We start from the raw sequence: 27535 nt of genomic DNA, 5'->3' as shown, positions 1-27535 counted from the left end.
AGAATTCATGCGCAGTACAGAGGTGGGCCTACATCAAGGTATGGTATACTACACACAGCACATCTCGACAAATAGCAGAGTAGAGCTGGAATAGGCCATTGGCACCTGTAAAGGGAACGGTTCTATCTACCATAAACATAGCATATAACAGTTAATTGTACAGCGGCACTCGAGATTGAACTCTCTACATTGGTGGCAAGAGCAGCCCACAAAGTGAGGAAGGGGGGACAGTGATGTCAGCAACTGAGAGCACATCTGCATACCACATCCTCCCCTTTGTCAGTGCCCATGTGGGCTTCAACAGTGTCCCATCAGCGCAATTCCCAAATCATCAATCACAGGCCTCCTCCGCAGACATTTCTAGCAAATAGCAGTTTAGCGGAGCCCATATGTCAGTAGGTCTAGAGGTGACAGGTATCAGTTCAGAGTAGGTATGCAATTGTTCTTGACAGTACACCATGTCTTGTACCCAATCCTTGAATTTGGGGGCCCTTCCCCTCCCCCACCTGCATGCCACTCTACGCTTGGCCAATAGCATAGCAAGTGCCACATACTTGCGGTGGGCTGCCTGAAGCGGTTCCACATAACCCAGTAGTGCCAAGATCGGGGACGGGTCTACCAACGTGTGAATCATTTTGGATATGGCCTGAAAAACGTGATCCCAATAGTGGTGTACCTGATCACATCCCCATGCAAGATGCAAGAAATCAGCCCCCGGGGCCCCACATCTATCACAACTGTCAGTGGCCCTTAACTGGAAACTGTGCAGTTGTGCCGGTGTGTGATATAATCTGTGTATGAATTTGTAGTGAATAATCCTGTATCTACTGCTGGATGATATGCGCTCCGTCTGCTGCAGACAGAAATCCCACTGTCTGTCAGTGAGCATTATGGCTAACTCCTGATTCCACTTCTCTCTGGCCAGCAAGGCTTCATAGTCCATATTAGCACGGATCGATTTGTATAGCGTGGATACCAGTTTGTTGGGATTATCATGCAAAAGAATGTTCTGTAGTGGGACAAGTATAGGAGGTTCATGTGGGAAGTCAGTTGTAACCGCCTGCAAACCATGCCGGAGTCTGACATTGTAAAACACATCTAGCGGTGTCGGCTGTATCCCTTCATAGAGCTGTTCTCTGGAACGAAACTTGCCATTATGGTACAGATCCCCCCATGATGGAACATGTATCCTCTTCAAAAGTTTCTGGAAGGCTGCTTCTTGTAAAAGCGGTAACTGTGGGTGATAAGCCAAAGGCAACCATGGGGCGTATAGGAGCTGCAGGTCTAGTCTTGAGCCTATGTGTCGCCACGCAGTTACGGTGCTCAATACTGTGTTGGGGGTCTTATCTCTACCTTCTATTGGGGAGTAGAAGGCACCTTCGATTGGAATTGGGTGGGCAAGCCAGTGTTCAGCTGCCAATTGAGGCATTTATCTAGGTTGTCGTATCCAGAAGTAAGCAAAGTGGGCCTGGGCTGCGCGGTAATAAAGTTCGAAATCCGGAATTCCAAAGCCGCCCTGTGAGTAAGGTCTGATAAGGACCTCCCATTTGAGTCTCGGTGCTTTCCCGCCCCAGACTAATTTAATTAATTCGGTGCGTAGCAGCCGAAAAAAAAGGCACCGGGGTGGAATGGTATGTTCAGAAAGAGATACAGGAGTTGGGGGGAGTATCACCATCTTAATTAGGGAAGCCCTTCCAGCCATGGACAAGGGGAGGGCAATCCACCTGGAGATATTATCACTGATTTTATCCATCACCGTGCCGTAATTAGCCGGAATCAATGCCTCTATCTTTTTCAACGTGTATTCCCAGGTATTTAAAATCTCCCTCACACCAGGCAAGCGGATAGTCCAATGCAAACCGATGTGTTGAGGCGGTAAGTGGGAAAATACACAACTTTGTCCAGTTAATCTGGACGCCAGAGAGGACTCCAAACCGTATGAACTTCCTAAGGATGGGATTCAGGTTCTCAGAAGGGTGACGAACATATAGCGTAATGTCATCGGCATACATTGAGATTAGTATCTGCCTTTGAAAACAGCGCAACGCACTGTCCCGATGTTGACGCAGTTTAGCTGCAAGGCGTTCTGTGGCGATGGCAAACAGGAGTGGGGAGAGGGGGCAGCCCTGTCTGGTCCCCCTGGAGACCGGGAATGCCGAGGACAATTTGCCATTAACGAGGACCTTGGCCACCGGGCTCGTATATAACAATCTAATCCAGGATATGAAGATAAGTGGAAAGCCCATGCGCTCGAGTACCCGGAAGACATAATCCCACTCCAATGAATCAAACGCCTTAGTGGCGTCTAAAAAAAAATGGCCGCCATTGGCAGGTCCTCATGAACTGAATCATAAACTGAAAAAAAGGTGCGGAGGTTATGCGACGTTGCCCTGCCCGGAACAAATCCAGCCTGATCCGGGAGTATTAAGTCAGGCAATAGAAGGCTAAGGCGTGCAGCAATCAATTTGCCGAGAATCTTCACGTCGCAGTTTAGTAGGGACAGGGGCCTATACGAATCGCATTTATTATCAGGCTTCCCCGGCTTGAGGAGGGACGTGATGAGAGCAATTCTCATGGAGGCAGGGAGGTGACCAACCTCCAAAGCATCTTCATACACTTCGCGCAGCACCGGTGCCATGAAATCTATAAAGGTCTTATAAAATTCAATCGGAATTCCGTCTAACCCGGTAGCCTTACCAGACTTCATGTGCATGATAGCCTCCCTCATTTCATCTAGTTCGAACAGGGCACTCAGAAAGGCTCTCTGTGAATCGCCCAGCCATCCCAATGATACATCTGCCAGGTAGTCATCTAGTGTTAGTTCCCCTATTCTAGTCGAGGAATACAATGTACTATAGTGTCCTACAAATTCATTTAATATGTGAATGGTGTCCCTGAGCAGTAACCCTTCTGCCGTCTCCAATTAGAGCATGACAGTAGGCGAACGCATAAGTTTAATCGTTGCAGCCAAGGCCTTCCTGGGTCTCTCGCCCTCCCCATACCTTCTGGCCACCCAGTATTTGTTCCTGAACTTCACCTCCCGTGCAGCTTCATCAGTATACTCCGACAACTTATCCCGTATTACCTGTAGTGTATCACCCCCAGGGCAAATTCGGAGTGCATCCTCCGCGTTTCTAAGGTCTGACTCCAAAGTCTTCAATCTATTCAAGATACTTTTAAGCACCCCAGAGCCTTTCGAAATGCAAAGCCCTCTGAGCGTGACTTTAAATGCATCCCATATAGTTTCAACATCCTTTACTGAATCTTTGTTACGTTTAAAAATTCTAAGCATTCATCCCGTAGCTCTTCTTGGAATTCAGTATCCAGTAGCATCTTGGGCTGCATACGCCATGCTGTGACAGGGGGGCCTAGTTCAGTGCCCCGCAATGTGATAAGTACTGGTGAGTGAGCTGAATATGTTCTGGGGAGATGTGCCGAGTGCACAAGTGATGTGTAAAGTTGGGGCGTCAACAGTATATAATCCAGTCTGGCCCATGACCTCGCCTGAGCAGTGAAGTGTGTACCCTCCCCCTGTGTCCCGTGCATAGATCTCCATGCGTCTAAGAGATTATTACCTTCAATCGTTGCACGAAGAACCTCCCTCCCATTGGTATAGTGATGGGGAGCGGGGTGTGACCTGTCTAGGACAGGGTTTAGGGTCATGTTAAAATCACCCCCCCAAATGAGATGTTGCGGTCCAGTTTCCACAATTGCTGCCCACTTGTCAGTTAAGTACTGTGGGTCATCCACGTTAGGCCCGTAGCAGCAGGCCAGTGTCACAGCCATACGACCCTATCGGCCCCACATCAAGCAAAATCTCCCCTGTGAGTCCGTCTTAGAGCCCGCTAAATGGAAAGGCGTGTTTCTTTTTATCAAAATAGCCGTACCCCGTGCATAAGAGGAATATGAGGAGAATACTGTATACGAGGCCCATCTTTTCCCAAAGGAGTGTAATCCATGCGGCTTGAAATGCGTTTCCTGGAGGAAAGCAATATGAATTTTATGACGATCAAGATAGCCCAGTATTTGTCTTCTTTTCCTAGGATCACCCAGCCCTCTCACGTTCCATGTGATTATATTCTAGTGTGTGTCCCCCATGCATGCAACTGGATATATGAACCAGAAATCGAGGGTCCTGAATGGCGCCTCTACCACCAGCAAGCAGAAGGCTCATCACGAGCCGTGTGTGTCCAGTACACCCCAGGGAGAGCGAAGGACACAGCATACGGGCAGTGTCTCCGCCCCCATTGGTGTCTCGCTCCCATGCAGAGTCCACACATCGCATACCCGGCCCACACTCATCCCTGACGCATTTGAAAAATCCCATATCGAAACATAGAAGCAGCTCTTCGATACCTGTCGCACATGCATTGAACATAAACCAAACAGTTCCCCCAACTGCGCATCCCTCCCGCCTACTCGCGAGAGATCCCAGCAAGCACATAGTGCGCGCAGAAATAGCAAGAGCAGTCACCTCCCATCTCCTCTCGTGACAAGTATGCAGCACATCTAAGAAGACCCAAACCTTGCTATCTGCATTCCTCCCATGCAAAACATCTCTCGCCTCCCCCCACCCACTGAAGCATCCCCAACTTGCCAACATCCCAAGCCCTCCCCCCACCCAACAGGTGCCCAAACCACCCGAACATCAATAGAAACGGAAACAAGTTCCTTGGGGTACACCCATTAGGGGTCATCTGAGGTGCACGTCCGTCCACCCCCATTCCTCCCGCTCCGTATAAGTCCGCCCCTGAAGTCTATCCAGAGGGGGAAGGGGGTAGGGGTGGGGGGTGCCCGGCATACGTTACCACCTGCAGTCCGGTACCCGTCCGTGGTACCCTTCAAAGCCCTCGCAGTCTCCATATGCAGTGTTAACACCGAACCACGTAACGAGACAAATGCCATGTCCCATCAGCGTGGTTAATCTCAGCAACAAAGAGCAGTTGTCCTTCTAGTCAGAACTCGAGTCATGCTGGCCTTCAGCATCTGCAGGTTGTCGTCCACGTTTAGGCAAAGTTTTAATATAATCCTCAACTTGCTGTGGGTTGACGAAAAAATGTTGTGTGCCCTGATGGGTTACTCGCGGTTTGGCTGGGTATAAAAGGGCATAGTCAATGTGTAGGTCCCGAAGTTCCTCTTAACAGTAAGGAATTTCCGCCTTTGTTCTTGCACCACTGGGGTAAAGTCAGGATAAATAGAAAATGTCACTCCATCGTGCGCGAGGTTCTGGTTCGCCCGCGCCGCTCGTAGTGCCGCATCGCGATCTCTATAGTTGAACAGGCGTGCAATGATGGGTCTCGGCGGTGCTCCTGGCTGGGGCCTAGGCCTGAGGGAGCGATGAGCGCGCTCAACTTTGAATTGGCTCGAGAAGGCCTCCGCCTCCACTGCCGCTATGAGTATCTTCTCAATGTAGAGTTCCATCTTCCCCGTGTTGGTCGACTCTGGAATGCCCGTGACTCGAATGTTATTCCTTCGACTCCTCGCTTCCAACTCCTCATTTTTGGCGGCAATTAGACGCAGCACATTATCCATTATTGAGAGTCTCGAGGTATGCGCCGCCGTGGTGTCATCATTCTCGGATATTCGACGCTCCACTTCCGTAATACGTTCTTCGTGAATATCCATTTTCTGGACTATTTAATTTAATTGCAGGTTTATATAGCGCTAGGAATCGACTCCCGGAGGAGTATCTCCGCGCTTCGACCGCTGGGGAACCCGTCCTGGCTCACCCTGAGAGATGGTCCCTAATGGGTATCTCTGAGGTGCGACCAAGCATCCCCAGCGGTCCGGGGGGCCGTTGTGAAGATGAGGCAAGCTAATGCCCAGAGTTGCCGATTGTGGTCCCTGACTGGAGTAGGCACCGAGGCGAGAATTATCGAGCCCGCTGACCCTGGTCCACGACCCTGCCGCGTCGGGAATCGAACCCTGGTCCTGGGCTGTCCTCTGCTTACGGGTCTGCCGCCTCTAACCAGTGAGCCACACCACTCCACCGTCCATTCTGGCCGAGAGTCTGTCAACCTTGTCAACGACAGTGGCAAAGCCCTGGCGCATCTCCTGCAGTATCGTGGCAATGTCTGGCACCGTGGGGGCTGAGTTGGACACTTCTGGAGATGGACTCCGAGGTTGTCCACTGTCCACCGTATTCCTCGTTACTTTTCTTTGCACTGCGGGCTCAAACTGCAGCTTGGGCTGCTTGTTGTCTGGTTTCCCCATAGCGCCGAGGAGATAAAAACGCTACGCCGTAGATGAAGGTTGATCCTACCTGGCGCAGCCTGTATTGAAAAAGGGGGCCCCCTCTTTAGCGTGGTGGTGCTGTTCAGTTGTGCTGCCTCCTTTGCACCAACTGTCGACTAAGGAAGCCCCGGGTGCATCCACAGTAGGAGTTCGTAGGGAGGAAAATCGCTATGTCTGGGCTGGCATCTGTAACTGAGCAGTGAACGCCGGTAGCAATATCGCCGCAGTGCCTCCAGGCCCCCCGCCGGAGCACGAGGAACCGGAACTCCTCTCGTGTTCAGTGCCTTGGGACGGTCAGACATGCAGCGAGGAAGGGGGGGGGGGGTGGGGGGATAGACGTCACTGCGGTGCTCACCCGATGTCGGTATGCAGGCTAGGGCGAGACACACAATGTGCGGAGGTGCTTATTGTTTCGCCCCGGTGCCCCAGCAACTCACCAGCCTCAGCGACGAGTCCAAGTCCCTCACAGTCAGAAGCGCCACTATCAGCGCTAGTTTGCGCCCGCAGCCACACAAACCGGTTGCGCCCAAGGATCCTCGCTAAAACACAGTCCTCCGTCCATCAGGTCTTCGGGTGGGGGGGGCAAGGAGAGGAGCGCCACCCACCTCCACAGGTGGAACGAGGAAAACTGCCCGTCCCCACTCCGCAGGCCTAGTCACCTCGTGGTGCGCCTCGGTGTCCCGTTATTCTCCGACCCGCCTCAGGGCTCCACAAGCGCAGGGTGCCTCCGGGGCCAGATTTTCAAACTGCAGCAACTTCGCTCCCATTGAAGGTGGAGCCGCCAAACTTTCACCGAGTGTCAGGGAACACTCTCACTTTCTCATCGTGGGGATTTTCGGACGGGTTGGAGCAGGGTAAGCAGGATAACGAAGGATAAAAGTGCCGGGCTGCCGGAGCCTCACTAAAGTGTGGCCATTCAGCTCGTGCGCCCTCTAGCGCCTCCCTCAAGTAACATACTAATGTTGCTTCCCAACAAAGTCCTTTTTCCACGCTAGAGATTGACCAGATGTTTTCATCATGCTGGCTGCATCTGGTTCAATGTCCCTTAGTCCTCAGTTTGCTGTGATAAAAAATAAGGCATCTGGTCTCATAGAAAATTAGTCCCTTTCCTGAACAGTCTCCTGCCTTTGTGAGAATGAATTAAATACCATGTTAACCTTCTAATGCTTTTTTGTTTTTAACTTCTTTTAATGAAAGTATGCACATTACATACATGGTGTTACAAAGGAATTCACTCATTTTAAACCAACCATATGAACATGTGGCATTAAACATTACGGCAAGACCTACAATCTGATGAATCAAGTAAACAATATGCTTGTTATAGTGGTTTTACAAAAGTGTTACAGCACATTTAATTCATTCATCAGAGACCGGTATTTTGCCAGTGGCTTGTGAATGAAGATACTGCACTAGTGGCACCCTAATGTCCTTGGGTTGAGATATGGTGGGCAGTTATTCTGCGTAGCGGGCCAGAGTCTCATGACAGGTCACCAGGTCCTTCAAGCAATTTGCAGTCCTGGGGCACACACGGCTCTCCCCGCACATAGCAACCAAACGCTTAGCTAGCAATAGTGCTATTTTGACAAATCTGCGCATTGTTTACTTCAGAGTCGGAGTGAAGCTCAATGGACAAACTTACGGAGTGCATTCTATGGTGAGGTCCGTTATGTTGTATAATATGTTTATGACCCCTAACCAATATTTTGCGACTGTGGTGCACTCCCACGCTAGGTGCGAGAAATCCGCCCCCGGGGTTTTACAGCGTTTGCACCCATCATGTTCTCGAAGGCCACATTTGTGTAGCTTAGCTGGTGTGTGATAGACTTTGTGCAAGTCATTGAAGTGTATTATTCTAAGGTTGCCATTGAATGTTAGCGCCGTGGTTATTTGGCAGCAGAGATCCCAGTCTTTTGTAGTTAGTGGTGGGTCTAGCTTTTTGTTCCATAGCTCCAGACTTTTGAGTTGTGCTGGTGGATCGTCATCCCTCGCTACTCGATAAAGCTTAGTCACCAATTTATGTCTTGTAGGACTAGTAAGTAGTGTATGTAGTGATTGTAGCGTCGGGGGTTCTGCTGGGATCATGGGATAATATGCCTGCAGTGCTTTTCCAAGCCTCTTAATAGTAAAGATGAACAGAGGGGTCTGATTTTGTATATACCTAAGATCCTCTTGCTGTATGAAACTACCACCAGGGAACAAATCCTGCATTTCTGTAATACCTGCTAAAGCGACAGCACGCACTGCGCCCGTCTCTTGCGTGACTGAAATCCCAGCATGGTGTGCTAGAGGTAGCAGCGGAGAGTATAACGATAGTTTACCCGTCCTTCGACCCAGTGCCTGCTAGGCAGCAATAGTAGTATTTACTGTGTTAATCTCTGAGCGGGGAGTTCCCCTATTCGTTAGAGTTAATATAGATCTTAAAGGGACAGGGTGTGCGTCGCTATCCTCCACAGCCACATGTGGGACATAGTTGTAAGTTCGGTACCAACAGAGGTCATAGAGGTATACGTCGGGCACACCAAAGCCTCCCTTGCTGTAGTCTAGGGTAAGAGTCGCTAGGCTCACACAAGCTTGTTTACCCCCCATATCAAACGTAATTTGAAGGATGCGTATTGTTTTAAACAAAGTCCTGGGGAGTGATATGGGAATGGTGCTAAAAAGTAGAGGAGTTGGGGTAGAATGACCATTTTAACCAGCGCCATCCGGTCTGCTAATGATAATGATAAGCGTATCCATCTGTCCACCTGTTGCTCGAGCTTCGCGCAGGCGGTACCATAATTTTCGCAGATCACAACTTCTGGGTCTCGGTGTACCCACACCGCAAGATTTTTTACCGGCTCTATTTCCCACATCAGAGGGAACTCCAACTCGTGGGAAGAGGCGCTAGCAGTAAGCAGGACAATCACCGACTTGGACCAATTAATGGTAAGGCCAGAGAATCGACCAAAGCGAATGTATTCTCTAAGAACTGGAGGTGAAAAGGTCTTTGGTTCTCGTACAAATAGCAGCGTGTCGTTTGCATATAGGGAGATACTCACTGGACGAAGGGCGAACTGTAGCGCTGATTCCCTATGTCGTTGCTGGATTATACAGGCGAGATCCTCCAGTACTATCGCAAATATGAGTGGCGAAAGGGGGCAACCCTGTCTTGTCCCTCTGCAGATGAAGACTGCATCCGAAGTTATTCCACCAATGCGAATCCGCGCTGTGGGGGCGACCTATAGCAACCTTATCCAGTTGGTAAACAGTGGTGGAAAGCCCATGCGACAAAGGATACGAAACAGATAGCTCCATTCCACTGAATCGAATGCCTTGGCCTCATCCTGCATCACGGCCACCGCCTGCAGCTCTGGATCAAGAATATGGTACATCATAAGCAGTGTACAGAGATTGTGAGATGTAGATCTCTCTGGTATGCCATTCCCAACATTCCAACCCATTTATGGACATTACCTGCCCAGAATTTGGTAAGCTATTTGCTTGGGCAGAAGTCAAACCTAGTGGCAGAGTTGTTGCTGTCTGCCAGACCTCAACCCAATCTTTATAACCTCAGTTGAGACAATTGTCAGATTCAACCTAAATAACCTTGGAAAATGAAACGCCTGCACCAACCCCCCTGCGCTCACCACTCCCTGCGCACACCACTCCCTGCGCACACCACCACTCCCGCACCCCCCCCCCCCTCCTCCCCCTCTTTACGGCACTCAACCACCCCGCAGCACACCACCATCCTGCCCGCGTTCGCCACAAAACTGACTTATAGCATAGCGGCCCTAAAACAACAACTCATTTAGGGCCTATTGTGGTAATCCCCCTTAACAGAGTAAGCTTTGCTGTATGGATATTGAACCAGCTTAAAAATATATTGAAAGTTCAGAATAATGCTCCCCATGCCAATCTTAATGAGGCAGCTCTATAAATCTCGAACAAGTGTTGCTTTGCTCTTTACTCCTATCTTTTTATAGCCCAGACCACTCCATTTCTTTTCAAAATCATCATCATTAGTAGATCTAACCCAACAGCCCCACTGAATTCTCCCATTAACCCTGCTGTTGCTCATGCCATTATTCAGATCAATTCAGCTTGATCTTATTCAGCTCATTGTAACACACACTACCATGCTCTCTGCCATTTGCCAAAACCTAGGCATTGCCATAGTAAGGTCTTGAGTACTCCTAATTCACTTGAAGTTTACATGGAGGTAAGTAAACTTGTTCTCAAATCTTAGGGAATCATTCTGCATACATGCAAACATCCTAACATAACATGAAGTCTAATTTGTGGTAAATATTTTAAAATAAATAATTCCATATTTGTTTTGTAGGAATCAGCAAAGGTTTCAGAATTAAATCCGAATGCTAAAGCATGGGGAAATCATATGTTGCACTTGGAAGCAAGTGGTGCTGTAGATAGTAATGTGAGCAAAAGCTGGGAAGAGTTACCCGATCATCCCCCAGACACCTGCAGAGAAGGTATGAACAACTAATTTGCATTGCTTAAGACAAATTGTTACAAATATTATAATCCGCTTTAATTCGCCTTAATTGCTTATTTATTGGAACAGTTGAATCAAGAAAAACATTGAAATGCAAAAACATTCAAATTGTTTGTTTGGTTTTTTTAAACGTTCTAGTGCTCATACAATGCAATTTGGGCTCTCTTGATTTACCCTTAACTGTGAACTATTATTGTCGCCCTCATAGTGTTTGTCTTCACAAGTGCAGCTGGCAGCACATATGTGTGTGTCCCTAGAAAGTCAAGGAGTTTTTACTAAGAATACATTGAGCTTAATCATCTTACTGAACATTGTGTTTAACAATACTTCTGTTTTGGGCCACTTTAATGCTGCCTACTGAAATAGGACAACTAGTTATATTTGTGAAACTATGGAGCTCCCATTCTGTAGTAGGGGACCTCTGTGTATAGTCTTAATCTAGTGAATAGTCCCGCCCATGTGCTTGGACCTCGGAGCAATCAAAAATAATCTCTTAAATCGTCAAAAAATTGCAGACCTGCAAATACACAAGAGAGAATTTAAAGACAGATAATGCAGCCTATATCCACAGGCTACACTGTCCAGTACTTCAACTAGAAATTCCACCAAAGATCCACAAACAGCACAGCCTGTCCAGTGTTTTTTTTCAGAGAGAAAATCCTTCCCCTACCAGCAGAAGCCTCTGGAATGATAGAGAAAGTGGTGGACCGACAAGCCCCATAGGCTGCCATTATGTGGCTCAGAACAGGATACTGTGCCTTTAAGAGAACCTTCCAGAACACACTCAGTATCCCAGAATGCACAGCAGGTCCCTTTTACTTTCAGTTCTTTTTTCTGGCTCCTGTTAGCAGGACCCTGGAGCATTGAGCTCTCCCTTTCTAGGGTTTTTTACAGATTTTTTCACTTTTCAAGTGTTTGAGTGCTTTCATTTGAAGTACTTTGGTGCTTTCTTTCTTGTGTGTCTTTCAGCACTCTTTTATTTGTCACATTGCCTGCTTTGTTTGACAAATGCCCAGAGTGCGCACGGAAGAAGGCCAAGTCGGACCCACACGAGGTGTGCATCATCTGCCTTCCCTCTTCTCATGTTCCGGAGGAGTGTGACATTTGCCAGTCCTTCTCCAGCAGGACCCTGAGAGACAGGATGAAGATCCGGCTCCAGGGCCTGAAAGATAGAAGACTGAAGGCACAAGGTGGGTCAGGGCATACTTCATCTGCCCATGCTGAGGCCTCTGGAGGGCTCTCCAGGGCCAGGAAGACCAGCAAACGTCCATGTTATCCGCCGGCGTCGATAGCACCGACGACTGCGTCGAGAGGGATGACTGCAGTCTGTTCCCCATCTCCCCAGGGCTCTGGGTCGAGGCGACGTCTACGTTCGGCGTCTATGGACCTGACTAGACCGCCGTAGAGATCGCCGTTGACGATATCTTCATCGTCGTCGAGTCATCGGCGTCGAGAGGCCCGGCGTCTGCGCCCGCCGTCGAGACGACACCGCCGTTCATCATCGGCGAAAAGGAGGAGGTAGTCGTCGAGGGGATCCTTGACATCGAGGAGGACGCCGTCGAGGAGATATTCGCCGTCGAGACGGAGGCGTTCGCCGTCGAGGAGGCGTTCGCCGTTGAGACGGAGGCGTTCGCCGCCGAGGGAACGTCGGTCGCCGTCGAGGCGGCGTTCTTCGATTCCAAAGAGGCGCAGAAGGAGTTCTGGCGCCAGGAGTGCCTCTGGGTCCGCTGGGATGCGCAGACGTGCGCCGATAGGCTCTGCCTCGCCATTGCCTCCACCTAAGAAGAGATGGGTGTCACAGGGCTCTGTGTACACCGAGGTATATACACCTCCTAAGCCGAGGACACCTACCCCTCCACCTCCGTTGCCCAAGGATCCTCCGCCGCGGAATCCTACTCTGCCTCTGCTTCCTCCTTCTGGACCGCCGGTGGTTCCGCAGAGGACAGCTTCATTACCACGGTATCCTACGCCGCCTAACGGGGACTCCTCAGTCGAGGCGCCCGGTCAGGCCGCAGTCTCCTGCTGCTGTGAGGCCTGTGGAGCGTCCGCAGTCGCCTGCTCCTGTGAGGCCGGTGGAGCGTCCGAAGTCTCCTGCTCCTGTGAGGCTGGTGGAGCGTCCGAAACCGAGGAGATTGCGTTCTCGCTCCGACCGCAGGGGGAGATCGCGTTGCTGTCACCGGTCGTCGACAAGATCAAGACGACGCCATAGGAGGTGCCGGTCCAGATCCCACACAAACTCTTCTGAGACCAGGGAATACTCGCCGACTTTGACGGAATCCCCGGGGACGAGGGTGTCTCCTGTAGACGACATTGTCTCATTCCAAGACGTTCTGCTGAGGGGTGCGGCTAAGTTGGGTATCACTGTGACGGTGCCTACGATGTCTGTGATTTTCGAGACACTACATAAACAACCTGTCTTGACCGTTTCTGCCTCTAGTACCAGGATTGGTGGAGCCCGCCGAGGAGTTGTTTCTCACTCCGGCGGTGACGAAGGCGGCCCCCTCCAGGCTCCTCAAGTAGTACCGGGCTCCGGATTCTGACCCGGCCTTTCTTAGGATGGATCCGACACCGGACTCGGTCATAGTGACAGCGGCTAGGAAGCAGCATGCCACCTCCCCGTCGTCTACAGTTCCTTCTGATAAGGAAAGCCGCTGGATAGACTCTGCTGGCAGGAAGGTCTGTGGGACAGCATCTACCACAATGAAGGCGGCCAGTGCCGTGGCGTTGCTAGGGCGATACAATCGGGCTCTATGGGAGTCCCTCCCGCAATTCGCTGAGCTCCTTCCTCGAGAGAAGAAAGAGGACTTTCAGGAGTTTCTGAATGAGGGCATGTTGGTCTAACCAACTCATCAGCGTGGCTGCTGATGTGTCTCTTCTGGCAGCGCATGGGTACTGCCATGGTATCAACCAACGGCGCCACGCTTGGCTTCTCCTTACATCTTTCAAGCCAGAGGCTCAACAGCGGGTGGCCAACCTACCTTTCTCGGGGTAAACCCTGTTTGGCAAGCATGCGGACGACGAGATGGCCCGCATCAAAGTGGAGGCCGAGTCCCTGATGGCTGTCGGGTTGGAAAAGCCCAAGGAGAAGAAGACCTACCGCCCGTTCCAGAGACGGTTCCGGGTGCAAGGCAGAGGGCGAGGACAGGCTTCGGGACAGCAGCAACAACAGCAGCAGCAGTTCCGGAGGCCCTTCCAGAAGCGCCAGAAGGGCAGAGGCGGCCAGCAGTCCGCAGCAGCGAACAAAGGCCCGGCCGGGTCTAGGCCATGAGCGGTTACGTCCACTGCATCCGTTACCCACTCCGGTGGGGGGGAAGCGTTCAATTTTTTCTGGCAGAGTGGAGAAAAATTACTCAGGACAAGTGGGTGCTGAATATTGTTTGCAATGGATACAGTCTTCGGTTCACCAGCCCGCCTCCAGCAATTCCACCGGTCAGCTCGCAGTTTCAGCTGCGCAAGCTCCAGGAGGAGGCCGATACCCTGTTAATGGAAAGGGCGATTGAAGACGGACCTCTGTTTCAAAGGGAAAGAGGTATGTACTCACTGTTCTTTCTGGTTCGCAAGAAGGACTAGAACGAGTTCAGGCCCATTCTGGATTTGCGACAAGCAAACAAATGGATTTGCAGAGAGAGATTTTGCATGCTGTCGTTGCATCCGATTTATCCTCCGCTGCAACAGGGAGACTGGCTATAAGCTATAGACCTACAGTATGCTTACTTCCATGTGCCCATTGCACAGAAACACCGGAAGTTCCTGCGATTCCAAGTCAGCAGTAATCATTATCAGTACACAGTACTGCCATTCAGGCTGAAGTCTGCGCCCAGAACATTCTCGAAGTGCGTGGTAGCGGCACACCTGAGGAAGAACAAGGTGTTCGTCTACCCGTATCTGGACGATTGGTTGATCAAGGCCTCCTTATTCTCGGAAACTCAAGCGCACTTCCAGAAGACGTGCTTTCTCTTGAACAAACTAGGGTTGCACATCAGCATGTCCAAGTCTGTCACGACTCCGATCCAGTGCATACAGTACTTGGGAGCCTCCATCAATACGCTGTCAGCAAGCGTGTCTCCTTCGGAGGAGAGACGATTATCACTCCTTCGGAAGGCTCAGGCTCTTAGGACCGCTCCATCTACAACGGTGAGGACGGTGTCTTCTCTACTGGGGTCGATGGCCTCTTATATCTTCCTCACGCCACACGCACGGCTGCACATGAGACCATTGCAGGAGTGCATGGTGATCAGTGGGATCAGAGGAAAGGGTCTTGTGGCGACAAGATACGACTGTCTCTGCATGCTCTTCAGTCTCTGAAGTGGTGGTGTTCAGCGGAGAATCTCCTCGGGGGGGGGTTCCCTTCCACAAGGACATTCCCACGCAGACTATCGTGATGGATGCGTCTCTCCACGGCTGGGGGGCGCACCCCGGAGACTTACAGATACTAGGAACGTGGTCCCCGACTGAGTCCACGTATCACATCAATTTCCTGGAACTCAGAGCTGTTCACTTGGCGCTGAAGGCCTTTCATCCGTCCTTCCAGACCACCTCTCTTCTTGTACAGACGGACAATACAACCACGATGTATTACCTCAACAAGCAGGGGGGCTCGAGATCACACACTCTGTCTCCGGAGGCGCAGGCGATCTGGCGCTGGCTTCTGGCCAGAGGACTGACTATAACGGCTACCCATGTACCAGGTGTGCAGAATGTTCAGGCGGGCGCACTGAGCAGAATGATTCAGGAAAACCACGAATGGGTCATAAACGACGAAGTACTAGGAAAAGTCTTCGCAAGGTGGGGGACTCCAGACCTAGATCTGTTCGCCACCGCCGAAAACAGCAAATGCCGAGACTTCGCTTCCAGGTACTACCAGCAGGGGACGCTGGGGAATGCGCTATGGATCAACTGGTCGAACAGCTTTCTGTATGCTTTTCCACCCATTCCCCTGATTCCGACGGTGCTCATCGAGCTGGCCCACTCCAGGGCGCGGATGATCCTGATCGCCCCGGGATGGCCCAGGCAGTGGTGGTTCACGGACCTGCTTCACCGGTCTCTCCTTCCTCACATACGGCTGCTGTGCCGGCCGGACCTTCTCACGAAGTTCGGGGGGCTGATGGTGCACCCCAACCTCTCGTCTTTGAGTTTGGCGGCATGGCTCCTGAGATAGTGCAATATGGCCATTTGAATCTACCAGAAGATTGTATGGACATACTAAAGGAGGCTAACGACCTTCCACTAGGACTTCCTATGCTTACAAGTGGAAGAGGTTCTGCATCTGGTGCAAGCCAAAAACTATGATCCAACGACATGTAAGGAAGATGTCATCCTTCCGTATCTTCTACATTTGGCACAGTCTGGGCTTAATTTCCATTCCATTAAGGTTCATCTCGCTGCACTGACTGCCTACAGGAAATGCCCTTCACAGACTTTTTGGAAGGCTTGAAGAAAGTATTCCCTCCTGTCCGCCTTCCTTCGCCTTCATGGGAATTGAATGTGGTGCTGTCCAGATTGATGAAGGAGCCTTTTGAACCTATTCATAAGGCTTCCTTGCAGCACCTGTCCTGGAAGGCGGCGTTCCTCGTGGCCATCACATCGGCCCGCAGGGTGAGTGAAATTCAGGTGTTGTGTTGCAAAGAACCTTATACTGTATTTCATGCTGCTAAGGTTGTTATGCGTACTCACCCTAAATTTCTTCCAAAGGTTACCTCTGATTTCCATGTTAACCAGACCATAACTTTACCTACGTTTTTTCAGAATCCTTCATCTCTAGCGGAAAGGTCTCTGCATTCCCTGGATGTTAGGAGGGTGTTGAACTTTTATCTGGATAAAACCAAAGATATTCGTAGGTCAGACCAATTGTTTATCAATTATGGATCAGCAGTCAGGACCGGTCTTGCTACCTCAAAACAGTCCATCTCTAGGTGCATAGTGTCCTGTATACAATTGTGTAAACCTAAGGCTCATTCCACCAGGGCCAAAGCTGCCACGACTGCTTTGCTGCGTAATGTTCCAATTGCAGAAATCTGCAAGGCGGCCACTTGGAAGTCGGTCCATACTTTTGCTAAGCATTACTGCCTGGACACTGATGCCAGGACAGACGCTCAGGTTGGGCAGGCTATGCTGCGAAATCTGTTCGCACAGTAGTGGTGTTATTTTTCTTTTCTCCACCGCCGCTTTGGTGTGGGGATGGGCTTGCCATTCTATTCACTAGATTATGACTATACACAGAGATCCCCTACTACAGAAGGAGTAGTTTCTGTCCTGTAACTCCAGTTCTGTAGTAGGGGTATCTCTGTTATAGTCATAAGCGCCTGCCCTCCTCCCCGGTGGAGAAAGATATTCATGTAAGGATTGCTACAGGTCTGGCGTGTTACGCCTTCAAAAAGAACTGAAAGTAAAAGGGACCTGCTGTGCAATCTGGGATACTGAGAGTTCTGGAAGGTTCTCTTAAAGGCACAATATCCTGTTCTGAGCCACATAACGGCAGCCTATGGGGCTTGTCTGTCCACCACTTTCTCTATCATTCCAGAGGCTTCTGCTGGTAGGGGAAGGATTTTCTCTGTGGAAAACACTGGACAGGCTGTGCTGTTTGTGGATCTTTGGTGTAATTTCTATTTGAAGTACTGGACAGTGTAGCCTGTGGATATAGGCTGCATTATCTGTCTTTAAATTCTCTCTTGTGTCTGTGCAGTTCTGCATTTTTTTCGACACCTTAAGAGATTATTTTTGATTGCTCCGGGGTCCACGCACATGGGCGGGACTATTCACTAGATTATGACTATAACAGATACCCCTACTACAGAACTGGAGTTACAGGACAGAAACTACTCCATCCCACTCATTCATGCACCACCTTGAGCATACAAAAGACAGCTCTGGGTCCCTCTTTTACAGGCTTATTGTAGTCAAAGCTCATTGTGTTCTGAATCTTGAGGGCTGTAAATGCATGATTTAAAACACATGTAAGCTAATGAATGGTAATAGCTATTCTGCCTTTGATCACTAATGCTGCGCTCAATAGAATTGGCACGTTATTCCTGCGAAACTGACACCTTGGTTTCCAATTTTCAGCAAAGCACTTGGCTTTGAGGCCCAGTATCAAATGGCCTCCGTGTTGGACTCTGTGTTTGCATGGGTAAACCTTCCATGTGTCAGATATGAAGGGATATATCTGAAAAATTGGTGCAAAGCTCAGGTAATATGTCAGACAAAAACACTTAAAGCATCTATGGACTTGGGCTCCACACATACAAGAACATATAAACTATGTATAAGGAGACCATGCATGTAAATGTCTGTCAGCTACAAATACCTCTATTGCTAAATCCCTTATAAGCATTCTGGTCAAGTTCTCCACCACTAAATTGTTGGGCGCAGTGGACACCCCCTGCCTGTTGTCCTCTGAATGCCCTATGTCATTGAATTTGCACATAATGCTATCACCCTGCTTCCTACTAGTTTCTTTTACCCCCACCTTTTCTTCGTTTAAGAATTAGCTGAAGTGAATGCATATCTGTCTAACTTGGGATTGCCTAAGTCATGAGTTTGGTAACATTGCTGAGTGTGAACTGTGACTTAATCCCCCCACTGCAACAATTGAGGAGGGTGACTGAGGTAAACTGTTTTCTTTTAGGAATTCCTTAGTTTACTGTTGGTAGAAGCCCTTATTTCAGCGCACCTCCTTCAATAAAATGTCTGATGTATCCAAAATTTACTAAGCAACAATATTTTAACATGAAAGCCTAAGAGCTTCAGTATCCACACCAGGTATACTAAAAATATAATTTAGTAATTTTTCTTACAAAATATTTAAGAATATTCGTTATCACATTGTTAATCTCTTGTAAAGTTTGCAAATAAAGGAAAAAATATTTTTCCTGTGGTTGATTAGGACTTCGACGCCACTTGTGGCTGACTTAGGAGTGAGCAAAATTACTTTGTACTTGGTCCCACTGAAAGTGTTTTTTTCCCCTTCTTCCTTAAATACTTTTAAGGAAAAGGAAGAATGACAGAAGTTTGGACTTTGAAGGTTGTGACTGTGTCTTAATGAGGTGTGAAAATAATTTTGGGTGTTTTTTTCCTTGTCTGTGAAGAACAAACTCCCTTGTAGGCCAATATTGAAAATAGATTCAAGATGTGTGTGTTTTCAGGTTGATGCTGCTGAATACCCTCAGTCACTGGATATCCAGGTAGGTTAGTCCGAGAAATTCTTCTATCATACTTGGTAGATGGTGGGGGAGAGTAAATAGTGAAGACACAAGCCAGTGCAAGAAGGTCCTTCCAGTTCTAACTGTTTAACGGAATCTCTTACAATTAGGTGATACATTATTCTGTTAGACTCTTCTCTCCCTCCAGACACACGCAATGTTTTTAACAAATATACTGCTGACTTCTGTCAACATCTACAGCTCTGCTTGGGTTTTCGCAAAGGTCTACCATTTTCCACCCTCTTGGACTCCTATTACTCCTTTCAAGGGCAGGATCTTTCAGCAGGGCTGTAGACATCAAAGCAAGCCCCAGATCTGGCATGCAAGTTGAAGAGTCTGCAACTGGCAACAGTTAAACAGGCCCCAGAATGGGTGATTCAAGCTGAAGGGAGAGACAAGCCCACAGTATTCCCCAGCACCTGGAACATGTCTCTTTATAGCAGCAGGTCATCTTTCCTCTTTCCCCTCGCAAGTTTTTTCTGCATGGAAAGTGGCTGTGCAGGAAGTTTCAAAAGAAAAACAGAGAATGCCATTGACCAGGGTATTTCCTACTATGCCAGGATATTTAGCAGGCTTTCCCCACCTCCTTGTTCCAAATATAATGCTGCTAAAGGTCTGTGGGATTACAGTGTGTCCCCCTTACACAAATTCTCCCATCCATATTACCAAAAATAAGGTCCTACAGTCGTGTCACTGAACCCCTACTGAGTGCATTCCATTCTTCCTATCCCGACACCCTCTGGCGCCCTTTCTACACATAATTAACATAGTTTATGATCATTCAACAGCCTCTACTTCCAAGGACAGACTCATCAAGATTCACTCTCCATTAAAAATTAGATTTTTCTTGCTGCTTGTCATGCGTTGCAATCAAGATTACTATTGTATACCCTTGTTAGCACCTATTTGTAGAGCTTTTTCTCAGGGTGGGGGAGTGGGGTGTGATGGCAGGACTGTCCCTAAGAGTTTGTATGCCATCATAGTCCCTAGTATACCTCAACACTTTAGATATGGCAGACGTCACTGACAACTTGTTCATGTTGTCATCCTTTACCAATAATACGTCTCTGAATCGTGAGGTGATCTCTCTCGACATTGAGGACCTAGGAAAGTGGCCCCAGCTAACTGATGAGACAGAGACATTCTGGAACTCTGAGCAGGTCTAATTTATTCTTACTTTGTTGAAGTTTAGATATCGTTCCATACAATTCCATATGGTTTGCAGGCCAAAAGAAGTTCGATACACTCTAATGGGAATGATAAGTCAACGACTTGGCGATATCTGTTGTTCTAGATAAAAGAGCAGAACATTGCAGTTCACTATCCAGGTGCCAGGATATTTGGTGTTGACCAAGAAGGTTTATTCACCTCACTTAGATGATCCAAAAAGAAGCAATAGAAAACTTAGGGGAACATTTAAGGCATTTGATTACAAAGGAATAAAATGCTTTGATATCTGTTGTGATAGGCAACACAACAACAATGAACCACCTCAACATGCGGGGAAGGATGAGGTAGGTTTCCATCTCAAGGCACATGCAATATACTTTATGTTGACTTTTGGCACATAGCCTCCTTTTGACCTTCAAGATGTGAAAAATGCTAACTAGACAAGGTAAATAGAAACTTGTAAGAAATAGATGTCTGTCATCGACAGCCTTGGAGAGTCATTGGTCAGTGGGGTGTCCTCACAAACACACCTCCTCAACTTGGTTGAAACTGTATAATGCCGAGGCTCTGACTCAAGGTACTCCAAATCCTTTGTGGTCACCTGACCAGACACTTCTATGTGCCTTTCCTCTATTTCTTTACTGCAGAAAATAAACATTGAAGTGCAACAGTGAAAGATTGGGATGATTGCCCTACATCTTGCACTAGACAGAGACTTATGTTATCTAGACAAAGTAATCGACTAGAGATTCCCTTGCAGACTTGAGCTGCTTTCCTAGAGAGTTTCATCACAGCTGTTTACTGCAGAACTTGAACATCTGGATCCTTAATAATTTAAATGTCATTTGAGATTTCGTCTTGACTACATGAACATTTTGAAGTAGACAGCCACTCCTTCAGCAAGATTTTCCTATTCCTTCAGAAGTATATTTTGCGGTTTGTACTTAACGAAGCTATAGACAAAAGATGCTGTCGAAAAAAGATGTCAAAATCCTAGCAGGGTGAGAAGGCTACTTCTCCCTGGGCATTGAACTTGGTCATTTCGAAATTGACAGATGCTGTCTTTAAAGGAGTGCATATATTTAAACATTATGAGCATGTGCTGAATCAACCTGAATAGTCTTATTTTGACTCATGCAAGGAAATCTGAATGAGACTGAGCCCAAATGATCATACTTGACAAATCATTCACACCCTCAAGATACCCTATTTATTGCTGATCTGTACTTAAATTAAATTATGGCTCTCCATTCCATTCCGCCATTTAACAAAGGATGGAACTACCACCCACCTTCTATTGTTTTATAGTTAACCTAGAATAGTTTACCAGGACGTGGATCCTAAACCCCCCAGGCACCCCCTGCCCCCAATAACTTTCTTGACTTTTGCCTAGGTTGTCTGAACAGGCAAATCTGATAACAAGTGAAGAGGCGAATTCAGTTGTCCTGTAAAAATAATGAACTACTTGTAAATCAAGCATGCTAATGTTGGCAAAGTAGCTGAAACTTGAGATTTTTTTCTTTTTAGGACTGGATGCTAATGGAGATGGGGACAAAAAGCATCAGAATGCAGTGTTAGTCGAATCACAAGAGCAATCTCTAACCATTTCAGTGGCTGACCACATAGATATGAACTCTGTGACCTTGGAAAATTCGGAGTATGAATCTGTACATGAAACCACACTGCCAGGTAATTAGTGCATGCTGCTGCGTTCGATAAAACTACCGATTTTCTTGAGGTTCATCATTAAAGCAGCGCAGGAGTTTGTATAAATTAAAGCCTTTCTATGCTGTCTCAAAACACCATTCTTTACCTATGTTATGGTTGCCTTTTCTTCTTAATAAGTGATTTTTATGATACATTTAAAACAGTTTGAACTACATAAATAAAATTGGGACATCAAAAGAAGGAAGGGTATACTTTTTGTAAGGTTATGTGCTGTTCTACGCATTTTTGATTCTAAAACAAAAACTAAAAGCCACATAGCTAGAAGTTAAAGTGGACATCTTTCTTCATCTCTTATCATGGAGCTAAATTTGAAACTTAAAAGACCTCAAGATTTCCTATTTCCAAGCATGCCGTTTTTGATTCAGTTGGTGCTTCAGCACACTTTTCCACAGTTGTGCCAGTACTATGCAAAAGCAAGTATTCCTGGTGACATGAAGAGATAATACTGGGTTAAGCTTAGGCAATTTTCATCTTTCAGAAAGCTATTGCTGCTCAGGTGAGATCAGTCCATGCTGTAAGTTGATTTTGTTGTCTTTGGAAACCTTACATTGAAAAGCTTTGCAAAGATTGTATGTGTATACTTGGCCCTTTTTGGGATTAGCACCTTTTAATACTTCTGTTACGCCTTGCAGACTACACTGTTTTTGTTTGGCTAAATGTGGCTTTTACTTTTTTTTCTTATTGCTACTATTACAGGGACCTTCACCAGGCATGTTCCTGTTTGATGATAAATATTTTGTAGAAGGCATCTTGAAATGTTACAACACCATCTCCATGTGATTTGAAGGTTGTGTTATCTAACGTAATGGGGCCCCGTTTATGACCTATGTATATGGCAGATTTCCAGCACTTGCCTAAAAAAGGAGGACATAATGACATAACCTTAGACACAAGAATAAGTAAATTATCTCTCTTTATACTGAATATCTTTATACTGTTTTACGTTGTGTCAAGGTGTTGCTGGTGACTTTCACTCTTTCCTGCCCAAAGGAATTTTAGACTATAACCATTTGCTAAACTACTTCTAGAATGCAACCGTTATGGTGCACAGCTCTTAACAATACATCAACATTAAGAAAAACTTGAAGTTATTACCTTGTGCACTACATTAACTTAAAGTCTCCAGGTCTAGGTAACTTGTCCATTCAAACCCCAATTCAGAATCTGGGAAAGGTATTTTACACAGTTTTTTAAAGGCATTTTTACACAGTTTTTTTAAAGAGGTCTTACATTTGGTTGGCCAGTCCTCTGCAAATTGGCATGAAAGATAATCTGGCCTAGACAACAATTCTTTACTGTTTTAGGCTTCGCTTTCCAAATCACTACAGTCTACCATTCATTTGACTAAACTCTGCAAATGGAGAAAATTAAAATGTTTTGTAGCTCGATACAAGGATTTTCAGCTCAAGGCAAATTTCAATACACTCTCCCAAAGCGAGCGCAGTTAACTAGTTTCTCTGATTTTTGAGGCACTGTGGCTTCATGTGATGGATTGTTAGGCAGCAGTCTACAATAAATGTAGAAAAAGCCATGGTTCTTATTCCAACAAAAACATGACCATTCAATATTATTTAATAGAATAAAATTCATTGTGTTGGCTTTTCATTTTTGCATAAAGGTGTTACGTCGGTAAAATGTGAAGATGATTGAGAGTATCGGAGAGTATTCTCACACGCAGTTTAACCCCTTAGTTCCATCAAGTTTTTAACCTGTAATCAAGTAAGATCACATTTTTTTTATTTAAAGATAAAGTGTATTCATGAGTACCTTACTTCAAAGTTAGTCGAGTTAGTTTAGATCACATTATGCTGTATGGCCTCTGTACATCAGTGCCTGCAATAAGGATTTAATTCCAAACGAGAGAATTAGGATTTTAACTTGAAGATAGTTTTTTCAGATTCTGAGCGGAGTCTGTATTTTTGTTATTTTCATTAGATACTCTTTGTTGTTCACATGAACTTTGAGATCAATGTGCACCTAGTTATTTGGGCATTGTGCATCAAGGGTGGAACTTGTAGTTAAGCTTGCATTTATGTTGGGTCTTACAAAATGTACAAGGAATTAATTCATCCCAGCCCTTCGAGGTATTAATGCTGTTCAGATTTTATTATTAAACAATACATGAAATTATCCTTTAAGTTCACAATGCTATAATTTACCATTCACCTTAGTTATAAGTACTTGGGACCATCTTTGCATTCAGCGAGCCCTTACTTGAACAGCTATCAGCAGATCTGTCTCAGGTTGAAAGGCTATACATGCAGAACTATTTGTCTTTTACATTGACGGCCTCATCCAAGCTTTTCATTTGCTTGTTTTAGCAATGTCTTCCGGGATTTGGGTAAGTTTGTTCCTCTAAGGCTGTGGTGAATGTATTCCGTCATGCATGTGCTAGTCCGTTTTCTTAAACTGAGCAAGTGGTTGTTCATGTTTGCTTCCTTATGCTCAGCAGGGAGTGAATTCTATAACCTTATAGCCCGCTGCAGAGGGCTATTACGAGTATTAAAGGCCCTTAACTGGCATTGGCCTATTAAGATGGAGAGGGCCTTTAACTACTTCGGCGCTGCGCACACTTCCGCCCTGTGCGTGCGATTTAAATAGTGAGCGATATTCAGACGGCCCCTGGCCGTCCTCCGCACATTCCCACCGTGACGCATGAGGGTCGGGGGCCATCATGCGCACCAAAGGGGTTAACAACCAGTATAACCTGAGGCAGAAGGGCTGTAATGCAATTGGAGCATTCCACCCACTAAGGGTAGAATGTTCTAAATCAAATAAAGGAAAAATTTAAAGACAAACATTGGAATGGTACAGCTCCTGGCTTATACCTGCCAATATAAGCTCGGATCTATTTCATTGTCTTCAATGGAGCTCTCAACATTCCAATGTTATAATACATTTTTAATCTCAATACCACTATTGTTTCTTTATGTACAGTACTTTTACAATATTTTGCTATAATAACATTTTCCTTGGTGAATGAAACTTATTTTAACAATTCTGAGATACACAATATTTTGTGATTTAATTTGATGTATTTTTACAGTAACCACCATCATGGTTGGGCGTGGGGACAGCGGGGGCCAACTTTGGAACTGGATGTCATTTGTTGAAGTAAAGTTATGAAGGCTTAAGTGTAAACTGATATTAATGCCTTCTGGGGAATTTAACTTTAAGCAGCCATGCAGAACTGCATCTTGTCGGTCTGGATGAGGTTTGTGATTGCTCATTGAGCCACTGAAGTTTCCTTAAACATATTGCTCTTCCTCCCATACTTTGGTGTTCAGTTAAATATATGTTGATTTCAGCTTGTTATTTACTGTTCTGGTTTCCACCATCACCTTCACTACTACCTTAATGTACCACGTTGCATATACCTCCTGGTGTAACTTAGGCAGACATTTAAGTTATTAAACTTTTGAGTTTCTAAATCATCAAAAATTAAGTCCGTAATATGCAATTTGAGTGGTGCATTCACCTTCATTTAATTTTTCGACTATGCTTCTGTATATGTTCAACTTGAACATATTGTCTCAGTCACAAAAGCAGAAGTGTAACAGATGACTGTCCATACAGCTGTTAAACAATTGCTGACTGGTCTTCTATTAGTTATACTGTTTTGCCAAATAAAATAAAAAATGTTAAATGTATGATGTGATGATGGCAATTCTCCACTTTCAAATTCACCAGTTTAGGTTTGAATAGTTTATATTAAGTTATTGTCTGAAAGATCAGAGGTTGGCATACCATAATTTAACATAAGGGAAGCTCCGACATGTCTCTAAATGTTTCTATTTTCCGATTTAGTATTCTGTGATATGATTCCCATTACTCATTGTTTGTATGTTTTTGCTCAGCAGGGAATGACCAGTCTCAGTCAGGTCAGGAGGATCTTCGTGAAGTGCTTAAAAAAACACTGGAGTGTTGTTTATCAAGGTGAGGTTGTACAAAGTCAATTTGAAGTGTTTACTTCAGATGCATCCACCTGAATAGCTACTTTTCCTGAAAGTGATGCATGGTTAACTCTTTGTAGTATCCAATTTTTAGTACTAACAAAGTTTAAAATGTTATTAAACAAAGTCCAGTGTATGTCTCCGACTTTAACACTGTTTATAACATCTACAAGCATGTAGCAATTTTCTTTTATACTAGAATCCGTTGAAATAAAATGCAGTCCTGCACCTTAAAAACCTCAAGTCCCAATTCATTGTCCCTCCTATGGCTTAGCCCTACTGTGCTCCTCTTTTGGCTACCTCTTGATGAACTGTCCATCTATTCCCACTTAAATTGAAATCATAGGTTCTCAAATCTTTTACTTTGAGGTGCTCTAGTCAGTTGGTGTATCGACTTACTTTTCTTAGAGAAAAGTATGATCATTCTTGTTATTTCACTTGGACGGTCCTTCCCTAAATCAAAAGACACAAAGTGCATATGGTATTACTTCTAAATGATTGGTCTATGAAATATATTTCATAATATGAGCAAACCACAGACTTGTTAAAGATGTACTTTTTCCATGCAGAAAGTAGTGCAATAGTACTAATCTCTGTGAATTTTTCCCTTTAGTTAAAAAAATTATTTTGTTACATTGTATCTCAGTGAGTATTATACTTTAAAAAAAAATTCTATTTCAAACTTAGCAGTAACTGCTATTTCCACCTAATCAAATGGGATATACCTAATCACCCGGCCAATCAGATGCTCTTACAATGTTTTCCTGTCTTCCAGTCAAACTGAATAGGAAAGCGATTGCTCATTGTTGAACAAGCACCAAATCTTTTAGTTTAGATCTTCTTCTTGCTTGACCCATTCAACCCACCTAGTAGAGAAGACTTGCGTTGTTTGCTGATGGATGGGTCAGCATTGCTCCATGCTGTTGGAGACCTTAGTTTTATTTCTTTTTTACTTGTTTTTATTTCAATACTGCACAGATATCACATTATATATATATCTCGACCTATCAGGCTGCAATGCGTCCGAGAAGGATAAGGAATAAAACGCCAGTTAACCTACTCTAGAGTAGCAGTGGAGGGTGTCTCAGCGTTCTACATGTATGCCCATATGCTCCGCTCGGCAGCTTCATTGTTGGGTGTATGACATCTGTGTGGCATACAGGACAGTTCCCATAGAGAGAAATTATATGCACTATTAACTAATATAACTAACAAAAGTAACAAAGAAGAGAACCTTGACAGTGACTAGTGGCGGGCATTAGTCGAAGAGGAGACCTATCTAGCAGGCAGTGGAACCAGCATGGACAGGGGCGAGGTCCCTCAGTTCTTCGGGGAGGGCCACTGCAGCGCAGTGGCAACTGCCTCTGCTAAGAAATTTACCCGGAGCTGAAGTCCATTACAGTACAGTCTGTGGGGATTACTGCATATGACTGATGCTGTGTCAGGACCCCCATTAGGAGTGTGCGTGAGAAACTGGCTCTTTCATCTTCCAGAACCCACACTCCGAGTCGTTGGTCCACCCCGTCACTGGCCCAGTCACCAGCACTCCTATTCATTTGTCCCACACAGATACAGACTGTACAATAGCTCAGTAGGTCCAACATGGGGTTATCGTCCAAGGTTGATGCAAGGGTGGCACGGTCTAGTGTCTGCATGGAAAGTTCAGCCCCTCACCCTGACACTCAGTCATCTGCATTCTCTCCAACATATCTCCCCACATTTCCAAATCATCCGCATTCTCATCAGTGCGTACG

At 46.3% G+C, this 27535-nt stretch overlaps 1 protein-coding gene across 1 annotated transcript in view; it reads left to right on the top strand.

Annotated features, from left to right (window-relative positions):
• The window catches only part of LOC147662045 (uncharacterized), a gene marked incomplete at its 3' end in the record, with an annotated part of 99151 nt that overhangs the window by 33664 nt on the left and 37952 nt on the right, over positions 1-27535 (top strand). Inside the window, exons 2-4 of the mRNA XM_086951153.1 lie at positions 10562-10709; positions 21628-21789; positions 25686-25764. Coding sequence (XP_086807279.1) covers positions 10562-10709; positions 21628-21789; positions 25686-25764 — 389 coding nt within the window. The remainder of the gene's footprint in view (positions 1-10561; positions 10710-21627; positions 21790-25685; positions 25765-27535) is intronic.

This window comes from Lissotriton vulgaris, unplaced genomic scaffold (genome assembly GCF_964263255.1).
Source record: "Lissotriton vulgaris unplaced genomic scaffold, aLisVul1.2 SCAFFOLD_314, whole genome shotgun sequence".
Taxonomy (NCBI): domain Eukaryota; kingdom Metazoa; phylum Chordata; class Amphibia; order Caudata; family Salamandridae; genus Lissotriton; species Lissotriton vulgaris.
Note: the sequence above shows the minus strand (reverse complement) of the source record. Positions and strands in the feature narration are given on the sequence as shown.